We start from the raw sequence: 27069 nt of genomic DNA, 5'->3' as shown, positions 1-27069 counted from the left end.
TAGACTGGTCTCAAACTTGCTATATAGCTGGGAATGGCCTTAAACTCCTGATCCTCCTGCCTCTCCCTCCATCGTGCCTGGATTATAGGCATGCGCACAATGCCTGGATAATTCTTTAGCCTAATGATTCACGGGGAGCAGTTGTCAGTGGTGTGGGATGTAAATCCCTCGAAGGGAAAACCTCACTTGCTCTGTTATTTATTTCATGTTTCTAGTGCTTGTGCTTCCTAGGTGCACGTCCTGCCACTGAGCTACATCCTCAGCCCTAATCTCCTGTACTGTAAAGTTATCACACAGACTAATGAACTAGCTACTAATGCATTTTCAGAGGAAAATTCCCTCCCATAGCAACACACTTCCAGAGGACCCAGTTCCCATCACCCATGTGGTGGCTCACAACCTCACAACTGCACCTTAAATCCAACTGCAGAGGATCTGTGCCCTCTTCTGGCCTTTGTGGGCATTAGGCATACATATATTCAGGCAAAACATTCATATACATAAAATAGAATAAAAAAATCTAATATAATTCATCTTAATTTAAAAATCATTATAATGTCCAGAGTTAAGAAAATTGGGCATCTCTAAGTAATTCATTCATTATTATTAATTATTTTTAATTATTAATTTAATTAACTAATTAATTAAATTTGGTTTCTCTGTGTAGCCCTAGCTGTCTTGGAACTCGTTCTGTAGATCAGGCTTGCTTTGAACTCACAGAGAATCACTTGCTTCCCAAGTGCTGGGATTAAAGGCATGTGTCATCACCGCCCAGATAGTTTTTTTTTTTTTTTTAACAGAGCTTTACTGTGTATCTCAGGTTGGCCTGTAACTCAATCTGTAGCCCAGGATCAGCCATCTCTGAACTTTTTCTGATCATCTTGCCTTAGCCTCTCAAATACTCAGATTACAGGCTGAGCCACAGAGCGTGAATAGGAAGACCTATTAAAATCAATAGGTCCTTAGGAACAAGTCAGGTTTACCTATGATGTTCTCCCTTCCAGTTCCACCAGGTTTGACCATGAGTCAGAGGCTCCATGTACCCCATCTCCTCAGTTACCATCATTCCAGCTGCCTCCAGCGAGGACCTAACCCTTGCTAGCTAAACTTGCAGTAGTCTACAGGTTGACACATGGAAATGTGAGCTGTTTGAATACTGTCTGTAAAAATGTATTTTACATTTAAGTATACTCTCTCTCTCTTTCTCTCTCTCTCTCTCTCTCTCTCTCTCTCTCTCTCTCTCACACACACACACACACACACACACACACACTATTGGAGAGGGATGGACAAAGTTTGGCTTACAAACTCCCTTTACCTCAACCTCAGTTCTCTTGTCTCTGAAGCACAGGATATAAAGCCTTGTTTATATTATATTTACATTAGTATGCTATATTTTGAAGTACACTAAAAATTACTTGCTATGAATTTATGCTCACAGAAAAAACGCTTTATGATTCTGACAGCCCATCAGTGAGCACACAGTGTTAAATAGCTAGTCCCAAATGGTGCCAGGGGAGACCGAGACAGTGTGATCCAATGCCCAAAGGAAAACAATCTGCTTGTAACAATCTCTGCACCTAATGTGAACTCAGTTAGACTGGATGTGTCGCCACCTTCGTGTCCTGTCCAGCACTAATGAACAAGGAGTGTTCACAGGTCACTGTTTGTCTGTATAATTCTAGCACCTACTCTATAAATAATAAATGGTATTTCAATTGGTCTCTGTAAATCCTTTACAGCAGCGGCAACAAACTGTTGGCCCAGGGATAACTGCTACTGTGTAGCCTTAAGAACTATTTATTCAGGCTCACTAGGATTTTGTTTGGTTGGGATTTTTTGGGTGTGTGTGTGGTGTGTTGGTTTTCTAAATTAACTGCCAGTATTTTAATAGCAGACAAAATATAAACATTTAGAATTTTGGTGTGTGTGTGGGAGGGTGGGGGTTGTTGTTGTTTTTTTCTTCCTCAGAAAACTGGGGAAACTAGAGACTGTCTCAAACTCACAGCTATGTACTGGAAGATCTCAATCATGGCTGCCTGCTTCAGATGGCACAGCATCACTCCACACTCTCGATACTGATACTGTCTCTTGTATATTGTCTTAGATGCCCCAACTGCCCCTTGGCATGCTTGAGTTTTCTGGCTCTGCTCCAGGCTTTCAGAGGTTACATACAAATCTCAGAGAAACAGCAAAAGGCTTGGATGAGCCAACTCAAGGAGAGGACAGACACCTAAAGAACGCTGGGCAAAACAGAACTGTCAATGGGACTTCCTCATGGACGGCATGAGGCACAGTGACAGGCAGTGTGGTAAGCCGGTCTCATTAGCTAATCAACCCCGCTATTTCATCGTGCTCTGTCAGTACTCAAAAGACACTTTCAGAGAGTAAGCAAGTGATTTAAGAAAAATTAACACACACACACACAAAACAAACTACAACAATTCAATATTATAGTATTGATATAAAAGTGGGCAGATTAATAGTAGAGAAAACAGAGTCCTATCATAGACTCGTGTGCTATAATTGATTTAATAATCCCAGCACGTGAGGGCAGCAGCATAAGAATTACTGCAAGTGCAAGGTTAGCCTGGGCTACCTACAACATCCATGTCATAAAAAGTAAAGAGGAACTCAATGCATGATTAAATGGTCACTTCATAGACGGAGACACACTAATTTCTGATGGATCCTAGGATAGCTGACTGAATGAATCCCTGACGTATCAGAGCACTAATCAAAGAAGAAAAAAGGAAACCTGTAACTGCAGCTCTAAGGGACCCAATGTCCTCTTCACGCCTCTGTAGACACTCCATTCTCTCTCTCTCTGTCCCTCTCTCACACACACATACAATTATCATCATCGTCATCGAAGAAGAAAATTGAGGCAATAAACAAGTGACAGGTATCAGATAGCCACGAAGAGCCGAGTAGGAAAGAGTTAATTTACCTGTAAATTTCACCCTTATTCAATCCTGGTGATGACAGCTATTGTATATTTTTTTTTCTACTTACTAAGGATGGGAACTGAGTTACAGGCTTCACTGAGCTTGCATAAAAGCTACACTATTGAGACAGAAATGCATTCTATCAGTCTCTGAACTCTCTCTACTGCACACCACCTCAACAGGGCTCTAAAGGAGGAGGAAAAGGAAAAACTTTACAATCTGAACCCTGGTTGTTCATGGAAGCGACATCGGAAGATGGGAGGTAACTTTTAACACAGCTCAATCTCCAGCAGGGTATCAAACATCTATATAGCATGTATGCGTCACTAAGAAAGGGGACTCTAGCCCTGGATGCTCTTGTACTTCAGTGCTTCAAAGGGCGGGAAAAGACTGTCTGGAGGTCAGTTCTCAGCACCGCCATGACTCCCAGCATTTTATACACTTCACACAAATGGGTACTGACCAAGCTCTGAACCATCTTCCAGGAAGTTTAAAACACTCTGCTGTAGAAAACTGCTCCTGAGGCCCTCTACCTGTCATGGCAGGAAGCTTTCTAACATCTTCAGTATGGTTACATCATTACAAATAAAGCAGCACACATAATCAGTCCCCACAGAGCTGGACTCCACTGTCCCAAACACAACTACTAAGTGTCAGTCTGGAATTCGTCACAAAGCTTTGCTCATGTCTGACCTACTACTACTTTAAAAGGCATCTCCTGAAACCTCAGCTACAAATGATGAGCCAAACTGGACGACTCTTATATGAGAAACACTAACATCACAAAATTACTAGTGAGTGAGCTACTGACACTTGAAAGGTCCCATCCTGGCTCATGTTTTGGAGGCTTGCTCCCTAGCTAGACATTCTGTTTTAGAGGCTGTGGAACCTTCCACAGTCAAGGCCTAGCTGGAGGAAGTAGGTTTTTAGGATGAACCTCTGAAGGTCACTGTTCAGTCCCTGCTTCTGGCCTCACTCTCTGTCTCCTGGTCTGCTGTGTTAAGAGCGTCCACCAGATACTCCTGCCATAAACTCTACCATAATGAGCTAACATACCCCAGAACCATGAATCAAAAAAAAATTTTCCTTCTCCTCAGCTGTTTCAGTCATCCATCTGGGTCACAGTGATTATGTGTGGTGCTTTATTTGAAATGATGGAACCATATTCAAGATGTTAGATATGATAGAAACACTGGGTTGATTCCACTGGTCACTGACTATTTGGCGTTTTTTTTCTCCCTTTACTACAGCTGCATAGCTTCATTATGATATTTTTTGAATTGGAGTTGATGCTCACTTAGTTACCCTTTAGAACCTACATAGTACAGGCATAACTAATAGTTCATTTTAAAGGCACCTGAAGATCACCTGTGCCTGTGCATCAGACAGTTTGCTACCCTCTGAGAAGACAAAGCAAACAAGATTTCTGCCTTTAAGTAGCTGTCAGTCTACAGGTTAAGATAAAGAAGTGACAGACAGTTTCAATTCCTTAATATTCCTCCTGAGGCATGACCTGAAGTTCAGCAGAGGGCTGGACCATTGCAAGAAGGCTTACCAATGATGGATTTCTGGCACAGGGCTGGGAACTGAGACCAGAGAGGCAATCTAAGCCTGTCATCCTGAGGATAAGCTACTTATGTAAGTATACCATTTAAGGACAATGACTTTTAGTATGTCTATCAGTTGTTCCTAGTTCAAATTATAAAGAAACTTTCAGGTTGTTTTGGGTGTTATTAATATTGTTAAATGAGTTTCCAAACATTGTACATCCACAGATAATATGATCTGTAAAAGCATGTTGAATATATTCTTATTGAATAAAACGAAGCATTATATCCACTTTCTCCTGTTAGCTCAATAAAGCAAAGTCTAGGCATCCTTGATACCAGTGCCAAGACCAGTGCAAAAATGACCACCTTATGGATAATATACAGTGCATGAGGGGCACAGGGCTGTGGGTACGTGAAGGGAAAGTCAATCACTTAGAGGTGAATGGTAAGAAAGTCAATTTCACTTTGGCTTGTTGAATGAGGGCATCAATACATTAAAATTGATCATTAGGGAATGGGAAAGTAAATAAAAACTAGACAATGAGAAGGGCTAGCAAGATGCTCATGGGGCATACACGCTAGCTATGCAGGACACACACATTTACACACATACACACACACCACACATATACACACACACATACACTCACATATACACACACACCACACATAGATACACACACATCACATACATATACATACATACACGCACATATAATATACATATATATACAAACATACACACAAACACACATACACACACATATACCCACATATACACACATACACACATATAATATACACATATACACACATTCACACACATATACACACATATACACACACACATACACACACACACACACACATAAAACAAAAAATGTAAATGAGGACAAGATAACTTTACAGCAAGTTCTACTTGTTTAGATATAGAAACACAGAGACCTAACCTGTGTCTCCGAGTGTCAACTCTTTCAATCAGCCTTCGAAGTAATACTTCCTAGGGCTGGGGCAACGGCTCAGTTGGTAAAGTGCTTGCCATGTATGAAGACTTGAGTCCTTAAAATCATGTAAAGTCAGGGCACAGAGGCATGCACTTGTAATTCCAGAACTGAGGAGACAGGAGACTCCCCAAGGCTTGATGGCCAGCAAGGCTAACTAAATCAGCAAGCTCCAGGTTCAGAGAGAGACTCTGTCTCAAAAAACAGGTGGTCAATGATAGAGAAAGATATCAGGCATCAACCTTAGTGCTCCACACATGTGGACACACACAGAGACACACACACATCGACCTCAGTGCTCCACACATGTGGACGCACACAGAAACACACACACATCTAACTCAGTGCTCCACACAGGTGGACACACACAGAAACACACATACATTTACCTCAGTGCTCCACACATGTGGACGCACACAGACACACACACACATCGACCTCAGGGCCCACACATGTGGATGCACACAGAAACACACACACATCGACCTCAGTGCTCCGCACATGTGAACACACACAGAAACATACACACATTGACCTCAGTGCTCCACACATGTGGACACACAGAGAAACACACATACATCTACCTCAGTGCTCCACACATGTGGATGCACACAGAAACATGAACACATCGACCTCAGGGCCCACACATGCGGATGAACACAGAAACACAGAGACAGAAAAGAAACAACAACTCCTCTGACAAGATTCCTCAGGCCAATATTGGAGAGACTGACCAAAACAAAGCAACAACAAAAAACAAGCTATTTCTACTAAAAGCAGTGACTGTGAAGAGGAGTCAGGGTCTAAAAAGGACTAAGTACCCACTGCAGATTTCCACTAAAGTAAAGCTTTCAAACAGTACTTAAATAATGCAAGAACGAAAGCCAAAACAAAACAAAAAAGAAAAAAAACCAAACCAAAACTACACCAAACAAAACAACAGACAAAACCAAAAACAAAAAACCCCCAGCCAACCAACCAAAGTGGAGAGATGACCCCAATGACATGTTCATTCACATATCAAAACTAAGATTAATGTAACAATGATGTCAGAGAGCAAATATACTAGTTTAAAAACAGACACAGAATCTAAGCACACTCAGTCAAGGAACGATGAACAATACCAGAAGAAAAATACAGTTTCTTTCAATTAAGTTCAATTAATTTATCTTGGAAGAAGGAATGGCACATGTCTATTTGAAAGTGGGTCACACGTGGTGCGTGTTACCTGGTTTAAGTAGCTCAGGCACTTTTCAAGACACCAAAGGCAGCAAATGCAGGATTTCAGCATGCATCGTGCGCAAGCATTTTCCTGAGAGGGGGAAAAGGCAGAATAATTAACAAACACGGAAGCAAAAATCTAATCATCATGAGCACAAGTCCAAATGCTAGACACATAAAAATTTAAAGCCACAATGTGAGTTTCAAGCCCTCCATACCCACATCTTCCCTCTTTCAACATAATGGCTGAATTACTTTCAAATCACTTCAAAACAACATTTACTAACGACTGCATATATGATAGAAGAAGACATACAGGACCAGCAAGACGAAATAAACGTCAAACCCCGAAAGGTTAGAGTCAGAGTGTGGTTAGTGACAGCATGTTGTGAGGGTGCAGAACAGGAAAAGAACAGGTTTACGTAAGGGAATCAGGGCAAGTTTCCAGGAAAAGGTAGATGCTGAGCGAGACTATGTTGAAATTCACATCATTTCTAAAGTCGGTAGGGAATTCATACATGATAGACAGTAACCCTTTATGAGATGTATGAACTATGTGGATTTCTTGACTCCTCAGGCTCACTTTTGTTGCCTGTTCTTTCTGTTTAAAAAGGAGACCATCCTTTCCCAGATCAATGTCAAAGGCCACTTCCCCTGCTCCTGCTCAGAGGTTAGAGACTTACTGCTAGACTCACTGCCCTCTGCTGTCTCCTACTGGGGACACTTGTCTAGCCGAAGTATACTGAACATGAGGGTATGAACATCCTTAGCAGAGACATTGTAAATGCTGCAAGGTATAAGGCTTGATTATTCAACAGTTACACATGTATCAGAACACGCTGCACCCATATCATGTACAGTTTATTATGGGCTTTTAAGAAAAAGGGAAGAGAAGTGTTTGACTCAATAAACTTGGTGACTCGTTATTAGACAGATTTTTATTTTTTTCAGTGCATGTGGAATGTGTAGATGGGAGACAAGGAGGAAGAACTGGATCTTGCACTGTTCAGACTCTGAAGAAAATGTCTAGAAGGTTATATCCTACTCTGTGCAGAAATGAGGTGTGGTGTGTGGCCCCCAAGAGAGCCCGGCTAAGCGCATGGCCCTTACCTTCCCTTTGAGCTGACTATGAATATACATAAGGATCATCCTGGGGATTTTGACTAGGGTGATAATGAAGGATCCTTTCGCCACAGTCCCGAGGTGGTAACGAATAAGGCGGTTCACTGAGGCCAGAATAGGTGTGAAAGGCAAATTCCGTTTATCCCTGTTGTAAAAAATGATCAAAAAGATAATTAAAACAAAGTCTAGAATAGGAAGGAAACATAAATATTTATGGCCTGGAATCTACTGCCGTGTAAAGAAAAGTCACAGCAATATTATCTAGCTTTAGGACAAACTGACAAAGCAACCATTAAAAATGTGGTCAAAATGTTTCAAAATCAAGAATAAAGGTGCCCAGGGAAGCAGAACTTAAAGTGAACATCTCAGAAGTAGAATACAGTTTGACCCGAGTCATTGCTCCAGAATTGTCATAGTCCATTGTCTTATCTTGCAGACGAGTTAGACATTGAGATACATGTCTGATTGCCCACATCATAATTTCCTAGTTAGATTACTATGCACTATCAAAGCTAAAATAATTGTACCTTATCATGACTCATTCAGGACCCCTCATGATGCTTCCATTCATTGACAATGTAGTAGTATTATGTATTTATTTTAGTGCCTTAATATATTTTTGATGTATTTTGCTAACAGTAAAATGAACTGTCCCTTAAAGATAAATTGCTGTTCATTGAAAGGATCTGTTAAGTAATTTGCACTTGTTATACAACAGTTACGTGTGAATGCTTTTGTCATTTATTTGACCATACAGTTTGAGAATCAATGATTATTTGATCCAGTGATTATTAGATGCCTTTTCCTTAACCAATGTTGTTTTCATTTCATACACAGAAATATGAAAAAGTGATATTTTAGTAGCTGAAAAAAAAATGCTTCAAAATCAGCTTTGCTTCTCTACAACACCAACAGAGCAGCTCTTATGCTCTGCGACTTGAGGTCAAACTGGTTTTGAAAGTTCTTATTAATGACTACTTAAGGAATAAATTTTATCATCAGAAAATGAAATTTTATAAAACAAGTCTAGAGCTGGCCAGGTGGGATGGTAGCACAGGCATAGGCAGGCAGATCTCTGTGAGTTTGAGGCCAGCCTAGAGTAAGACAACCAGCACTACACAAAAAGATCCTGTTTAAAAAACAAAATAAACACAAACTCTACAGTTGGTGGCTCAGGAGAATAGACAACTGTAGAGCTTATTCCTTTAGGTCTCAGTCCTGAAGTTTGCAAAGGGGTCTCACAACAGTTCTTCTGAGAGAAACAAACAAGCCTTGCCTTCTAATGGACTCTTACACCTGACACTCGACAAAGTTTACTTCCTTACAGGTCCTTAGGTCTCATCGTAGTCTGCTGTGATGGTTTTGAGGCAATTACAGCCAAGTTCGAGAGAAGGAATAACCAACCCACAGGGTTGTCAACTGTACAGTTGTCATATTTCCCTCTTAAAAATAAAATAACCTAGAAATGAGACAGTTGTAGCTTTAACCTCTACTTTCTTCCCCTGAAGCCATGGGTACCTGAATGAACTGGGGTTTTCTCACAGGAAGAAGTCTTACCTAGTAAAGTAGTACGTTACCACAGCTCCTGCCACAGTCATCTGCTGACACGCGAGAATGAACTCACTGATCCAAATCAGGCCAACCACGTGGTACCACCACATGTACTGCAAAGGCCCAGAGATTTTGTACTCCACGAAACCTTGTTCATTCTGAACAGCACTGCCTGGAAAACGTCAAGGAAGCAAAGAACCATCACATAGAGCAGAAACCAAGACACTAGGCCACTGAACGTAAGAGAGCAGCAGGATTCCCTGCGACACATGCCAATCGCTGCGACACAGGCTCTTAGAGCTGTTTCATTAAGGGACGCAATCGTTACAAGTTTAAAAAGTTGTAAAATTAAACATTACACAATTACACATTTTGGTCTCTGCTAAGGCTCAACAAAAGTGTTTAAACTAATCTATTTAAAAATAGTTCTAATTCCATTATCAGTTATTTGAGGCTGAATGTTCAAACACATAAGTGGTTTGTTTCTTTCTCTCGGCTCTCCATCCTTCCTTCTTTCTTTCCTTCCTTTCTCTTCAAGGTTTTATTTATCCAGTAATTATAGATCTAAACTATTCTCTAAGTATAGAATAAATGTCCCGTTCCTTTATGGAGTATGAGCTGACTGGACAGGGATACTTCAGACAAGGCCATTATCATTACCCTCACCTCTCACAGTTACACCTGTGTCTTAACATTTGTTCCCGAGTCCCACTATCAGGAACTCAAGAGACTGCCTACAAAATTATAGTCCAGGACGACTCTGGACTGTGAAGCAAGGTAAGTAACTATGAATTTATTAATTCATTTCAAAATGGATCCAAATATCTGAGTAAATTGAGAATTCACTTCAAATTCATGACCCTTTCAAGATTAAAGCAGCTTTAAGACTTAGCTGGTCTAGATCCAAAAGTCATGAAGTGGGAATGAGTCATTGTCGACCACTCTTGTTAAGATTTGATGGCTACTGGATCTTTGTCAACAAATGTATGAAGAATTGTATCTCCCTGGTGTGTGTGTGTGTATGTGTGCGTGTGGTGTGTGTACTAGGGATCAACAGGCCCTCACTCATGTAGGCAAGCATTCTATACTGAGCTACAACTCCAACCCTCTCTGACGACTTAAAATACATGGGTGCAAATTAGATTCATAGAGAGGAGGAAGAAACTGCATTTCTCCTTACCAGTAGTTCCAAGGAAGAGAAGAGTCATTATCCAGTATGCCCAAAATAAGACGAGAGCAAAAAAAGTCCAGAAGGGCTGGAAGACTAACAGAGGCAAGTGTATGAAGACCTTGCCAGCCACATGGAACAAGGCGATGGTGAGAGCGACCCGCTTGCGCATAACCAGCATAATCAGGAAGAGAATGACCTGAGGAGAGGGAGAAAGGAGAGCATTGTGTCTTTAAGTGGTGAAATCCAAACTGCAGAGCGGTGCACATCTCTAACGTAGCTTCCCCAGTGTATTAAGACCTTCCCTTTCCCCACAAATTACCACTCAAACGTGTTGTCAGGCAGGATGAGACTCTTCATTTACATAGACATGCCTATCATCCTGAGCAATGTTGGGAGAGCTACATGCTACCACCTCAAAGCAAGGGAAGCGGTACTTTATATTTCATCTCCTGTGTTGACTGAAACTCCTTAGGTGGGACCTGTGGCAGAATAACCATTTGCTACTCACAATCTCCACCCCTTTCCTCTTGAAGCTAGCATAGAGAACTCTAGCTAAAGAAGCACGATTAACAAATATGTTTGGAGCCAATAGTTTTAGTGCCATTGTTGCTAGTGCTAGTCTTAAGGAGGCTCAAAAAGGCTTGAGCTCATTGCTCATTTAACTGCAGGCTAGTCAGTAAGATTTCCACTGTATGACACATGTCTGAGTAGAGTGCATCTCACTTATAGTTGCAATACTACATATAGTTTTAAAAGGTAAGTCTTTGATGAAAGGGAAAATAACGAATGGACAAGTAAGAGGAACAATATTTATTTCTTAATATATTATTCAGCACTATGGAGAACTGTTTCCTAAAATGTAATTATATTATGACAATAAGAGATGTGTTATTAGCAAATGACAATATAAACATCCCAAGGGAAAATTATCTCAAAAAACACACAGGGCAGAATGAACTGTTTGCATCAAAGAATACTCATTAGTTAGAGAAGCCTCTACCAGCCTCTGAACTGGAAGCACACTATAAGGAAGCAGTACGAAGGCCAGAGTGAGTTTCCATTCCACTTAGGATCACATGCACACGACACTGAGATCTCCGCTTGTGTCCCCACTCACAGTGAACACCGTAGCTGAAATGGCATAGATGAGGAGCGCCCGCAGATTGTCTTCAGCTATCTGAAGCTGCTCAGGAATAACTGTTTCTTTGGGGGATCGTCTTTGCTTTGCATATAGCCACCATAGTACACCCGTGCCACCTGGAGACATATAACAATTGGTCTTGCAAATATCAGTACAAGAAAATATGTGACATATATGCTTAACACTCTGAACCTACACTTTTTATCACCATTTGGGACACAGTGACACTCCACTTAGCTAGAAAGCATGTAGTTACAACTCTTTGGTATCATAGGAAGGAAGGTAGCTTTCATATTAAGTGCCTACAAATCCTTCAGTGTATCAATTAGACTTTCTCAATATATTCATCATTGACTATGAAGCTGATGTCAGAGCCAGTAACAACAGATATCTTCGAGAGAAACTGGTAACATCAAGGCCTACCACTGACAGCCATGTAACTGATTAAATATTTGAACAGAGATTAAGTAAGTGAATAATAGACAGAACATAAGAAAGAGTAGTTTGCACCAAAGGGGGAAACAAAGTAGGAGACCTCTGAACGCACTGCGTTCTGGGCTAAAGAACGTTTATCTTTAATACTAGCTCAGACATAAAAAGACTGAAGAACAAGGCAAACCTACCTCCATATATACCTGGATTTCCACCCAATTTATTTAGCACCTATCTACCAGGGACAGGGTAGTAGATAGATCCCAACCCTCTCTGCTCACTGGGCTTACATAATAGTGAGGAAACGGAAACTAACAGAAGCAATTCACAAGAGGATGTAAAATCTAAGGGGAAATCTAGACAGGACAGTACTAGGCTTAGGAAGGTGCTGCAGGTTTTTAACACTGATAAGCAAGGCCTCACTGGGATGATGTGTCTTGGCAAGACAGTAACATCTGAGAAAGATCAACTTCTGAAACTACCTAAGGAAAAGGCATTCCAGAGAAAGGTCTAAGAGGCTGAGGCAAGACCATGACTACTAAGAGAGTTCCTTCTCTAAGCCTAGAGACCACTGATCCATCCTAAAGCGAGTCAGCAAGAAAGACATGCTAGGAGGTATGGGTGGAGGGATAGCTGGATGCTAGACTGCCCTGTAAAAGAGTTATTGGCTACATAAGTAAGGACCATTCAAAGCAGAGTTGGGGGAGGGAGAATAATATAAATAATGTCTGACAGATACAAAATTGGACTAAGAGCTACACTTAACCCATCCCCCATCTGTAAGTTCCCTATCATGTTTGTTGGTAAATAGTAAACTGTGAGGTTTTCTTCTAATGAAAACATCAACCAACTAAACCAAACTTGTGGAAACCAAACCAACTAAAAGTATATAAAAAATATTTCTTCCCCTTTGAAGTCCCAAGGTACCAGAAAGGTGCTTGGAAGAGTGATTAACATATCGGAAAACGAAAGCACTCACCTTCTCTACAAACAGGACTAGACAGTTGAGAGAGAGCTGAAGCTGGGGGAGAGCGGAGTGCGAACACCTATAAGGCTGCTGCTGCTGTTTATGGTAGGTGCTGTGCATGGTGCCTCTGGATCTGGGCTAACACCTGTGCTGATCCCTCTACCGCTGTGACCCAGTTTATCCAGAATGACTAGTAAACGGTCATTATTAATTTCACAAATTAGAAAAGCAAAATTAGGGAAGTTAAGTAACAGGAAATACCATGTGAAGTAAGTGGTAAATTTAGGTTTATTTTTAAGGCTACATATCTGAACATGAGTCAGACTCAAAGGCTGGCAGGCAAAAGGAAAACACAGATGAGAGGAGGAAGAACAATAGAATGGAACTGAGTATCAAGTCTCAGACCCTCCCTGTAACTGCCAGATATGGACTGACAGTGGGAAAATTAACAGCAAGAGGGAGCAGTCAACCTGACCAACTACTCATCCCAATGTAGAAGAGAACAGCAAGACCGTTCAGAAAGACTATAAGATATCATGGAATCACTAACACCTTTAGAAGAAAACAAACAAACAAACAAACAAACAAACAAAAAACAAACCACTGGGACAGGAACAATGACCAAATATAGAAACAAAAACAGCTCTTTAGAGGTGGGAAAGAGCCATCCCCAAAAGACGACAGGCCAGGATAATAAGCAGACTCATTTTTAAAAACCTTTATATTATAGGGCTGCAGGAAAACACAAAAACCTCTAAGGGATGAATCAGGCGAAGAAGCGATATGGTCATTCTGAGGATTCTGGGGGATACACAGGCAGGAAGGTGCATATATCTGAACATGCTTCTACCCAGGGAATCCAAAATGTGCATGCAAAGGTAAAGACAATATTTAATAATCAACAAATGGGAAAATACAGAATCCAGTAAGTCCCTCATGAATAAATCATCTGAATTCAGTCAATACAAAGGTGAACCAAATTACGAATTCAGAAAGGCTTATAAGACACAGGATCCAGAAGATTAGTCCAGGAAACCTAACCTTAAATGTAAATGTAAGTTGGAGGCCTTTCAAGACAAGGCTAAATGAATTCTTCAGGCACACTATGTAAAAACAGTATTTTGAATGTAATAATAACTTGAATGTCAAAGCTATGATTATTTGACAAGGCTAAGAAGCATGAGTGGACAGAAGGAAGCCTGTAACATAGGAATGTAGGAAAATGCTAACTCTGAAAAGGCAAGAGGACAACACGCATCATCTCTGCCTTTAACAATCACAGGATTGAGCATCTCTTACAAATAAACACAGGTTACCATCTGTACAAGTAGAAATCTCTTAGATACAATGAAGACTGTCAGAAAATAGTGTATGCAGAAATGCTAGAGAGAAGGAAACATGAAAGCACGTGTGAACAGCAGAAGGACGAGCACCAGTCGGATTACAGACGTAAGTGGAGAGACAAGCAATGGAGCTCAAAATGTTAACTAAATGCTGCGTGCTCGTATGCATGCGCAGAGAAAAGGGTATGTGCTTCAAGTGCTAACCAGTGTGAAATGAGGGAACGAGACTATAATTATGATACTCCCAAGGCAAAAATAAACACTCATTCTGAAGAAGAAATAGCACAGGAAAACAAAAATTTCATTTTCTTCTTTTTATTTCGATTTCTACCACGAAATTAATTAGGTACCATGAAAACAAAGAAGGAAATTGCTTACCTAGTGAACCCAGTATGACCAGAATTGTTAGGATCCACACTAGCACTCTTGAGATATACCTGATAATCACCATCAAAATCATGGACAGAACTGTGGGGAAAACAGAGAACACAGAGAATATCATTTGAAAGCCACAAGAGAATACAAAGAGAAAGACTTATGAGTGTTGCTTTTTCCTACAGGAATAATTCGATGCTATTGACTTAGTTCATGACCACGATTTTGAAAAGGGATGGGCTGCTTTTGAAATTATGATTCACACACTTAACTAGCATCTCTCAAAACCAAAGGTCCTAACTGTGTGGGTTATAAACTGCAGAAAAGGATACATGCTAATGCAAATGCTGACTGCACAGCAACCAGGGCTGCTGTGGAGTCACCAGCAGGGAGATGTCAGGCATGCACACAGACATCAACACAAGAGGTGTAGAGCATGACACGGCATGTTGGTGACCAAAACAGAAACACACAAAAAACATAGCATGGCTGCAGATCAATTATTGCCCTGAGCAGCCTGTATTGTCTCAGGACAAACTTCCCAAATTCAACAAACTAGATGGTATTTTAACATTGCCTAATATTTTACATTTAACTCTACAACTCAGAGAGGGTATGAGCCTACTATATAATAGAATAATATCCTTAAACCTGTTAAAGCCAAATCCCCACTGACCTTATTTCTCAACTCACTGCAGAGCTTTTCCTCAGAAATGAGCAAAGATTACGTTGAGTTACTAAGCCAACTCCCTTACCTATCCCAAGCTGAATGCCAATGTGCCAAAATTGTAATCAAAATGTTTGAAAAGGGGGCACTTAATCGTTGTGTGAGAAATATAGTTCTGGTAATACTTTATAAACATTTAATGATCTGAAAGTCCATTCCACAAAGAAATGAACAAAGATATGTTGGATTTATATTCTTTTCTTATGCCTCAGGAAAGAAATATTCTAATAAAAGTGGAATTCCAATGAATTCATATTATTATTCTTAAAGTTTGTATATGTTGTTTTGGTTAAACAATCAACTATTTCAGAAAACCAAGTGGTTTTCATATAAAATTGTCACATTTCTTTGGGCCATTTGCAAAGCTTAGTAAATGGTTAGGTCTGTGTATAGGGATTTTAAAGTACTACTTTAACAGTAAATGCACAGGAGTGAAACAACAGATGAGAGTCTTTCACATATCTCAGAAGTATAATTTCATGTGGACAGTATTACTTTAATTGAGTCAAGTACCACTATGTAAAAAGAAAACACTGTCTAATGTTAAGAAAGGTGGAAATATAGCTTATATCTTCTCAATGAACTCGACTGCTACTAAACATACATAAATACCAATTTGACTTATGCAGTGAAATAGTTGTTTGGTTCCTATTAGCTTATATCTCCCAAGTAAGAAGTCTTATAAACTCTGATATGTAATTCTATAGTTTTAGAATAATGTAAATTTTTTTATTTTTAAAATAAAATTAATTTTTAGAATCTAATTATTGACTAAGTAATTCTGTGGCTAACAAGTGGAGATTTCCTAGTTTTCCCAGCAAGGCAATAATACTATATGAACTATAGCAAAAATGTAAAATTACATACATCAAAAGTAACCTATGCTCTTAGAACATATAAGACTCATATATTCTCTCTATATAGGATAGTCTCTTTTATGTATAAATATACCTTTGGAATGATTATCTAAAAACAAGAGGATTGCTAAATCATTAAAAGAAGCCTCCTGCTATTATTAAAGATAAGCAACCATGACTTAGTAACCAAGTGTGGGGAAACAAGTCTTTAATCAAAGAAAGAAAAAGAAGGTACGAGAGTTTCAGATAGATGCCATACATACTTTTATGTAGATATTTATAAGTATATATAATCTGAAACAGTTATTTTGGCCATGGGCAGTCAGACATCATACACGGATCTCCAATCGTACGCATATTTTGGCTAAAGACAGAACGGCCTTCTGCAGTACTATGAAACAGCTAATAATGAGAAAAACAATTACCTAGTGATAACAAGCAAAGTCCCAATATAATTTCTTTGCTGGTCATTACTCCACTAATCAGCCTGTGTAAGACACTATTGTCACTGACAAAGGTGATCAGGGCCTCTGCAAACTTGGCATAGCAGGAAATGTTCACAGGAGCACAGCGATGGAAGAATGGAATAGGTGCACTGGTGACACAAGAAAAAAAAATCAGAAAAAAAATTACTCCTACGTAATATAAATGCCACATCAAACACACAAATGAGAGGTGAATATGGCTGCGATACACTCCACCCTGCGCATTTGTTATGGGAGTCAAGTGCTGGGCGCTATGAAGATGACCACTGTGCCTACTGATGCCAATCTTACCATAAGTTTATCAGAGAGGGTGGAGTGCGCATTCCAACAGAAGACATTACCCTCCCCTTCCGAAGAGAAATACACACATACACATACACATGGAGTACTACCAGAAGCAAAAGCAAGCACGTGAGAGCCTCAACTCTGCACATCTACCAGAGGCAGATGGCGAAGTTTTCAAGCATGTACTTCATTCACTGGAAAATGAACTTTTGCCAAAAGCAACTTAAAAGTAAACATACACACATGCTTTTTAGATGAAATGGGCCACCATTAATAGAATGTTTCCTCTTTCAAATCATCATAGGAAACCTCATATTAATAAGGGTGTTTAGGGCACAAGCTTATATACCCTCATTAAAACAAAAGCATGCCAAGACATTAACAGACAACAACTTAAAACAGCCATTATTACTAATCTACAGAAATCTTTATAACACAGAAATACATGGGGAAATTACATATAAGGTAGTGGTGATATCTCTGTTTAAAAGATTACACATAAATATAGGAACAACAAAATACTCTACTAAAAAGTGAAAAATACATGACTTGATAGGGTCATGGAATTCTGGACTGTTTTCTTTCCTTTTTCAGTGTTTTATAATGAACCCAGGGAGGATCTCAGGCATGCTAGACAATTGTTCTACCACGCAACTATATTCCAGCAAATTTCTTTACTTTTTATATGTTATATATGATATATATAATATATACATATCATATATATGGCATGTGTGTAGAAAAAAAAGAGAATGATTTAATCATTTAACCCAAGCTTCCATGTACTACAGCTGTGACTTGTGAGAGAACACAGGTGTGTATGAGGCTTGAATCTGGCTTGTGATAACATGGATCTGCTTCAACTTCTGAAACTGTAATACATATATACACATCTAACCAATGATAACACTGTGAACCAGAGAACACTAGGCTGCCAGGGGATCTCATACATATAAATACATATGTATAAACACAAATGTATAAACTATGTTAAAATTTGGCCATCCTAACACAAACCTAACATGATTAAGGCTGTTTGTGTGACAAGTGACAGGTCTAATATGCTAGACTGGACTGGAGACCTGTTTTTGTGTCCTTAATCTTAAATATTGGTCTAAATAGTGGGTAAAACTGTATGGTTGGACATCCAACTTCAAGGCTTCTAATCTTGGGAAAACAATAACTGACCTGAAGCAAAATATCATCTTTGTTTCCTTCCTCAAAAAAATATTTTTGAAATCAGAATAATGAACTCTGTATCTGTTCTATTAAATGCCATTAAATGAGCAATAGTGGCAATAAGCAACATCATCCACACTACTAGACTTTACAAAAACAAAGTAATTTTAAAGATGAAGACCTTACCTTAGGTATATTTCAGTAAAATGTATCCAAAAATGATGCAACAATATAGCATGAATATTCATCTTTTTAAAAACCCATTATCTGTGTACCTGTATGTGTATACTTCCAAAAGGGCATTAAATGAGCTCCCTAGAGTCAATGCCAAATTCCTAACACTTTATTTTAAACTGTAGAAGGCAAGAACATTCTGAGCAATTGTTTCTTGAACAGCATATGTCATTAAAATGAGAAAAGGTATCAAAGTATATAATATTTTTAAGTGAAATAGATGTAGTTAGAAATGCTACAAGAATTAAAATGGATTAGCTATAAATCTAAGTCAACAGAGGCTGATTTGGGGCAAAAGTCATTAAACTGATACTGTTATAACCGGCAGGTTATTACTTTTTTTCCTAATGTTTTCTAGAGAGATGTCTTTTCTGTCAAGTCAGTATCTCTATCTAGCCATGTATCCAGATACAGACACACACACACACACACACACACACACACACACACAAACACACACAGAGCTGGCTCTGCATCTTTAATGGCCTAATGCTCCCTGGTCTATAGTCACCTGCATTTCTACCTGGTGTGTGTGTTGGCCTGTACTCATTTGACTCCACCTTTAACTCGAAAGGGACCCACCTTAAGTCCTTCATTAGCCCTAGCATACTCTTTTCTTGTTTCCTATCAGATACATTAAAGCCCCAATTCTCCTGGCACTGCAGTTGCAAGCCATTGTCTTCTCAGTTTTGGTGTGTAAGTCTCTTTAGGGCACCAGCATCACCACTGCTACCCAAGAGCTGGCCCATCAGACAGTGATTCCAATTCTCAGAACGAGCACAGGCAGTATAGTCAATGTTTGCTTCCTTATGAATTCAGAATGAAGAGAGCAGCTTGAAAAGGGAAGGGCTGTACTTTTGAAATCCTAATCCTTCCTATCTACTTGGGAAGGAATGCTAGGTCAAGCCTGCTCGAACTGTCACTTGGCCAACTCCTTTGTAAATACACTTCAAAGAACTGGGGTAAAACAACAGTATCCTTTTACCTTATAATTTACTGTATATTAGTTAAAAAAATTCTTGGCAGCTCTAAATTTTAAAGTATAAAAATACCAAAAACTGGTTACTTGCACTGTCTATAATCAAAATAGCCAAAATCTGCTCTGAACTAAGACAAATAAAAGACAAATAGGAAAGAATTTATGGATCCATTATTCAAAAATAAAATTAAATATGCATCTGTGAAGTAAAAAAGCACTGGATTCCCTATCTGCCTGCCTGCTTTCCTTCACTTCCTTTCTCCCCCTCCCTCCTTCTTTTCTTCCTTCATTCTCCACCCCCTTTCCTACTGAACTCAGGGCTATATGCCATGGATTTTATTATATTTTTGGTTTTAGCTATATTCTTAGCACCTTGAATTTTCCTGTTGCTGTTGTTTAGTTTCTGATACACAGTCTCACTCTGTAGTCTAGGCTACCCTTAAACTCATAGCAACCCTCTGGTCTCAACTTCCCCAGTGCTGAAATTATAGGTTATTTATAAGTCCCCATATTCAGTTTTGCATTTTTTCCTTTCCTTTTTTACTTTTGTTTGTTTGTTTGTTTGTTTGTTTGAGATAGGGTTTTTCTACATAGCTGTGGCTGTCCTGGAGCTCACTTTGTAGACCAGTTTGGCCTCAAACTCAGAGAACCACCTGCCTCTACCTCCCAAAGTGGTGGGATTTAAGGCCTGCACCAACATTGTCCAGCTTTTCTTTTATTTTAAAGCTTAATTTATTTAAAATTTTTAGCAATTTCTTCTTTTACAAGTTCATACCTGGATAAAATGCATTCAGTCAGTTTACTTTCACAGAATTCTTTTTATTTTGAGTACTTTTTGCATTGAATTGCTTGTGTTTTACTTTACCATTTAAATCCTATTAACATAATGAATTATCTCATTTCACACCCCCTGAGAAAACACTTCTGAGATCCTGGTATATGAAATCATGTCTGTACTATTGTCTAGCCTATATGATATAGTCTTTACTTAATGAAAAGGGTACACATAAAGATTTCTCTTTATTGTAAGTTTCTCTCTCTTTCAAGCCATAGACTAATGCATCTTGAAGAAGTCAGTGTGTGTCCTGTAGGGCCTGGCATTTCATATTACTGAAATATTAGCCTACAAGAACAAAATCTATGTGTAACATAGATTTTTAATGATACTTTTAAAACTGAGCCACTTATAGGTAAAGTGTGTATTACTTAGGCAAACACACTATGCATCTCCTTTTTGAGACCTGACTACCACAGTGAAGGAGGTCCCTAATGTATGACAAACAATGCTTGATAACATGGCCATGTGTCTTCATTCGAGGAGGCAGAGATCAGCATCTCAATTGCTACTTCAGAACCCCAAGCTAAAACTAAACAACCACACATGATTTCTAGCTTGAAGTTCTGAGAAAAGAATAACAATGAAGGGTTCTAGAAAGATTTCTGCAGTATATAAAAAGCAGAAAGTAAGTCAAGAAGAATCTAGCAGTTATATAAAGTATTCTTTGTATATTTCATTTTCTCTCTCCTTTCATTTTTATACACTTTAGAAACAGGAATGACTGCCACAAAGATCCTGTAAGATCTAAGCTCAGATTCTGACTCACAGCAATTATCGTGTGGTCTTGGGTAACTTAATTTCTCTCATCTCCCATTTCCTTCATCTACAAACTAGGGGCAAAATTTTCACAGGTTTTGTGAGGGTTCAACGATAGAATAATACATATGAGAAACAGGATGTTGGTCAGACACAGGAAGTGATTTGTAAATGAATTATCCATCAATCTTCCATTTGAAAACAAGAATAGGAATACTGTTTCTCGATTATTTATTTCTCACCTCAGTATTACGTTATTAACTGCTTGGCATCCAGAAACCATTCTGGTATCAAGAGGAACCTAAGTGAGAGAACAAACCTGAGAGACTGTTCTGTTCCTGTTGTTATCCCTTCCTGTGTGTGATACCACTGCCAGCATTCAGGGTGGCTATTCCCCAAATTGCTACTCCACTTAGCATTTCATCCAACAGAGGTAGGAATTTGGGTAAACTGTTGCCTTTTCTAGCCATTCTCTTTCAAAATCCCAAAGCTCCTAGGCCATCTGACTTTTAATGTGTATCAGCATTTTACTGAAAAGCAGTTTGCAGTTGCATTTGCTAAGCTGGGTACTGTCACCATTAGCTATACACCTCTGAGCACCCAGGAAGGTCTGGGCAAATGGAAGGGCTCTAGAAGCAGGGAGAGAGAATAATTCTCAAGCAGGGTGCCAAGAACAAAAAATGGACATTTAACATCTATTATCTTAAGTCCTGAAACAATTTTGTCAATGTGAATTGTGGTGGTTTGAATAAGTTTGGTCCCCATAGACTCATGTGTTTGAATCCTTGGTACATAGGGAGTGACACTGTTAGGAGGTGTGACCTTATTGGAGTAGGTGCGGCCTTGTGGAAGAAGTATGTCACTTTAGGGGTAGGCTTTGAGGTCTTATATATGATCAAGCTACACTCTGTGTACAGCAGAGGTCAAGATGTAGAACCCTGAGCTCCTTCTCCAGCACCATGTCTACTTGCACGCTGCCATGCTTCCCGCCATGATCACAATGGACTGAACCTCTGAAACTGTAAGCCAGTCTCAAATGTTTCCCTTTATAAGAGTGACACCTTGGTCATGGTGACTTTTTAGAACAATGGAAACCCTAACTAAAAAAAAAAAAAAATGCATATTTCTATTTAATCATGGAGAAACGATTTATACACAGTGCAAGAGACCTATTCCAGTTGCTAAGAAGAACAACGGGACAAAGCCTCCACAGACTATAAATTTTAGGTTTTTTCTTACTGAGCATCACTGAAAACAGCCTCTTTATTTTTATGTCTACAGACTTTAAATTTTGATTTTCAGTAGCAATTTAACAAGACTGAAAAGGCTGGAAATCAATGAGACCGATGTGCCCTTTTCTATTTCCCAACAGAATATTTCAAATTCAAGTTTAGAAGTCATGACTTGTTTGAACCCAAGTCCCTGCTGCTCTGTCCCAGTAGGATGCTATGTTCCTAGGAGGAGGGAATGAGAAGATGTAAGCGGGATCTGGAAAGGAGGACCATACCCACTCAAATCAGGGTGCTCACTCCAGCTCCAGAGAATTGGACATGGTCTTCTGACCTCTGCAGGCACCTACCCACACCTACACATATATTTAAATGAGGGCTAGGAATTGTGGTACACACTTTTAATTCCAGTACTTGTAAGGCACAGGTAGGATACTCTTTCTAAGTTCTAAGCTGGCCAAAGCTACATAGTGAGACTCTTGTCTATATTTCAAAATGAATGGATGAATGAATGAATGAATGAGTAAATAACAAATGCTGGCCAATAAAACAGGATCACAGATTGGGGTATAGGGTTGTGATATGAGCTACACCCACACCCACTCACAATTATGTAGGAGCAAAGCAATGTCATTTCCATACCTAGGACTTTCCAGCTGTTTTTGTTTAATACCATGTTTTAGCCCTGAAAGAATGAGTCTATACTCAAAAATATACATTTAAGACAAACTTTAGCAGTTGAGTAGGTATGCATATTCTTCTTCTCATCTCCATTGAGCCATATCTCCAAGACAGGGTTGACTGAGTTGCCCAGGCTAGCCTCAAACTTGTTATTTAGCTCAGGCCTTGAAGTTGAGATCCTCCTGCCTCAGCCTTTTAGGTATTTGAGATTACAGGCCTATACCACCGGCCCAGCTCTGGCTCGCTTTCATCCACACGTTTTCTACACTGACCGGCTAAAAGCACTTTGGCTTTGCAGCTGAGGCGTGCCGAGCAGTCTTTACATCTAGGAGTGTAATCTTCCTAGTTGTGGGTTTAAGGCTGCAATATTTAAATCCTTCTGGAGTTTCTTTTAAAACAGTCCCTCTATGCCTACAGGCTTCAAAGTCTAATTTTTCAGTAGCAACTTGACAAGGAAAAAAGAGCTAGAGATCAACTTAAGTTATGTGTCTGTTTTGTATTTTGCAAAAGAAAATTTAAAATTTCAGTTAATAAAGCCCAAGTTATAGCCATAAGTAATCCTAAAGTTAACACGATCTGCCCCCATGTTCTCAAATCTCAAGATCCTCACTTAACAGCCCCTGTAACATACTGACTTCAAGTCAGATATATCGGTACCCATGTCACACTGTTAGAAAGATAAACTACTTCAAAGTGTGTGCATCTATAAACATATGCACACATATACATAGTTTTGAGAATATACTCTACAATGCTTCGGTGTCTGTATCTTTTAAAAAAAAGTCTATGTATCATGTTAATGTTTGCTTTACTTCTAAATACTGGGAACTGCTGCCAAAGAGTATTTCTTGATCTTTGGTCTATTGCATATACAGTATTTAATAATAAATGTTTGCTAAATAAAAATTTGGATAGACCCTGGCAAATAGCCTAACACTGAGAATATACCTGAAGGATATAACGTGGAAAACGTATGGGTAATTCACGTTCTTTTAAAATACAAAGTAAGTAAAAAAAAAAAAATAATTTCAGTTGGTGTTACTAGGATCAACTTCAAGGCATCTATGGGGATGGTGGGAATTAGACCAAACTTTATATGGGGATGGTGGGAATTGGATCTAACTTTGTGCAGATTGGACAATGATTCAGAGTTTTATATACTTATAAATTAAATTAAATTAAAACACCAGAGCCCTGAGAGAAATGTGAAATTAAAATAAAGATGTGGAATTAAAATAAAAACACCAGAGCCCTGAGAGAAATGTGAAATATTTGAGAACAATTTATCTGTGAGTAAATTTTTATAAAGTTTTAAAAAACAAAAATGAAAATATTAAGTTTAGTCATACTTTTAAAATATGGCTATCAAGGATGCCCCAGCAACAGGCATCATCAATTGACAATTTTCTCAGAACAAGGTGTTAAGTTATCTATGAAAACAAAGGCTACAAGTTAACAACGTTACAATAAAATTTACCTGGCTGGTACTGGTAGTTTGGGGCAAAAACCAGAGGATTTTGAAGTCAGAGTGTATTCAGAAGGCTTTATGTTGTAGCTACATAGTGCTGAGCCTGTTGAAAGAAGGGCACAGGTTAGCTGGCAGAAGAGTCTGAACAAAGTCTCCAACAGTTTCTCCTTAACTTTGTAATACTAACATACATTTTCAGTAGTTATAGATTCTGTAAAAGCCAGACTTAATGTACACCATGAATCATTTAAAACAGTTTTCTCTGAAATGACTAACAATTTAACATATTTTAGGCACAAATTACTAAATTACTTTATTGACTGTCATGTCAGATTCTCTGCCAGATGACGGAGATATAAACATGACTTACTGTAAACTTATCAAATGGGCATTAGGATGCTCACACACTAGGATATAAACAAGCTAAGAACACAGGCAGCTGGTAGAAGGCCTGGGATTAATCAGGCACCTGAGTATTACTACAAACTCTGCACTCCACTGTATAACTGTCTCTGGTTCATGTATTTTTCCATTACTGAAAACTGAATATACTGCACACAGCATTGCATGAAAGTGGGATATCACATTTTTCTTATTTAAAAGACAGGAACCATTCTCAACTATGAATCATAAACTGATAAGTGATTTCCAATTTCCAGACAGCTTATAATAGCTCAAATTCAACTTCTGATTGACTATAAAAGGGTTTTCTGATTATATGACTAATACTTATCTGAATAACACTGAAAAGTCAGAATGACACAGTCCACTGAATTTAGTATGTACTATTTTACTGAGCTGCAAATTTTCTGATATAGTCCCTTCCATACAGGAAGGTTCACTGCACTCCAACAACAGACGCTAGTGTATAACCAGCAGGCTGGTGTTGCTTTGGTTTTGCAGAGTACCTACCACATTGTACATACAAACCACTCAACTAACTGAAATTCCTACCAGATTTTTAAGTTAGCAAAATACTCCATTATTAATATCAACAAAAAAGCTTTCATTGGTACAATGAACGATACCGAGCTCTTATACTGCACCACTATGAAACAGGCTCAAAATATACTGAGGTCAGCATGGCTAACTTCAACACTAAGTTCATTACAGGAAAGGCACTTGATCGTATCTCAGAGAAATGGAGAGGAAAATAACAAAATACACATATCCTGGTTTGCTTGGGACAAAACTGGGAGTAAGTTTATTTAACTTTTATCTTGTTTGATCAATCATACTAGTTTTAGAAAATTTCTGAAAAATGACAAATCAGAAGCAACGTCTGAAATCAGCAAACTATCTGGTAAGCATTTAAATATGATGACTGTAATAGTATATTCACCAAAACATAAGCAGTACACATTTCATGCAAAGATAATACAAAACTGGTGTTAAAGAAACATTAGTCATATGGCACTATTCTCCCAAGGATTTTCCATTGTTGGTAGACTTAGTAGGGGACTACGTTTAAAATTATTTTTAGCTATTCTTTTTCATGTTGATAAATTTTTTTTAAAAGTTTAAGCATATGAGCTAAGACTATGTTGGGTGGTAAACTGTAGCTCTCGGTTTGATCCTGAATACTTAAGCGGGGAAAAGAGTGAAAAATGAATATTAAGTATGTAACTCCCTGGAAAGTATTGTCTATCATGTCTTAAGATAATGCCACCAAGCTGTATTCATAGCAACCTTGGAAGAAACCTGGCACCAACCAAATATTTTAGAGTAGTCCTAAAAATAGCAAGTTCTATTGAGAAATATTCATTTAAAAGGAAAAAAAAAGCAACTATGCCAATAAGCAGAGCACCCAACGTGACTGCGGCCTTCTTGAGCTAAACTGTCAGCATATTTTTCAAGACCAAGATGGAGTCAATGTGCAAAAATGAAAGGTGCTAACTAAAGTACTTAGTGTTGTGTCCCTGCTGTTAAACACACTGCTTCATCTGATTTCAATGAACACAGTCTCCATCCTCTCTGAGCCTTCCCTCCTTCAGAGAAGGAGGTCACACCAGGTGCAACAAGGCTCATTTTTATAAATACTTTCCCAGAATAATGCACAGTGAAAGGATAATAGCTTTATCTCCAATGGTCTTCTGGGACTTAGGCCAGTTCTGAGTAGATCCCGTATTAAACAGACTGAAAGGAAAAAGACCTTCGTAATACGTTAGTGGCAACAATCAATCGTAAGGAACTTTCCACTGCTGCCTACTCAGAGTTGATGGCTGGAGGAGGCTCAATCAAACTATGGAAAAAACCCTTGCAAGGCAAACCTTTCACGTTATTCATGAATGCATTTTCAGTGGTCATTTTAAAAGCAGCACCTGATACTTGCTTTCTTTATGGCAGTACTATAAACAATGCCTACCACAAGAGGTTTACACCCAATGAGTTAGACATACAGGGCTTTTTAAATGCAGAAACAAGTTAAAGAAATAAAACACCCACCCTTGAATAATGAGAAGTCAAAAACTAAAAACAAAAGCTAATGTAAAGCACACCAGAGGCAATCCCTGCAACTCAGCCAGTATT

The 27069-nt window shown here is 38.9% G+C and overlaps 1 protein-coding gene across 3 annotated transcripts in view; it reads right to left on the bottom strand.

Moving 5' to 3' along the window:
• Positions 1-27069, bottom strand: part of Slc44a1 (solute carrier family 44 member 1) — a 175493-nt gene that overhangs the window by 63547 nt on the left and 84877 nt on the right. For all 3 annotated transcript variants that reach the window (XM_028779916.1, XM_028779915.1, XM_028779914.1), the window contains exons 5-12: positions 24550-24643; positions 16832-17001; positions 14826-14915; positions 11682-11821; positions 10574-10760; positions 9400-9565; positions 7831-7987; positions 6728-6811 (exon numbers count right to left, since the gene is read on the bottom strand). In XM_028779916.1, coding sequence (XP_028635749.1) covers positions 6728-6811; positions 7831-7987; positions 9400-9565; positions 10574-10760; positions 11682-11821; positions 14826-14915; positions 16832-17001; positions 24550-24643 — 1088 coding nt within the window. The remainder of the gene's footprint in view (positions 1-6727; positions 6812-7830; positions 7988-9399; positions 9566-10573; positions 10761-11681; positions 11822-14825; positions 14916-16831; positions 17002-24549; positions 24644-27069) is intronic.

Source organism: Grammomys surdaster, unplaced genomic scaffold, assembly GCF_004785775.1.
Source record: "Grammomys surdaster isolate TR1022 unplaced genomic scaffold, NIH_TR_1.0 363, whole genome shotgun sequence".
Lineage (NCBI taxonomy): Eukaryota > Metazoa > Chordata > Mammalia > Rodentia > Muridae > Grammomys > Grammomys surdaster.
Note: the sequence above shows the minus strand (reverse complement) of the source record. Positions and strands in the feature narration are given on the sequence as shown.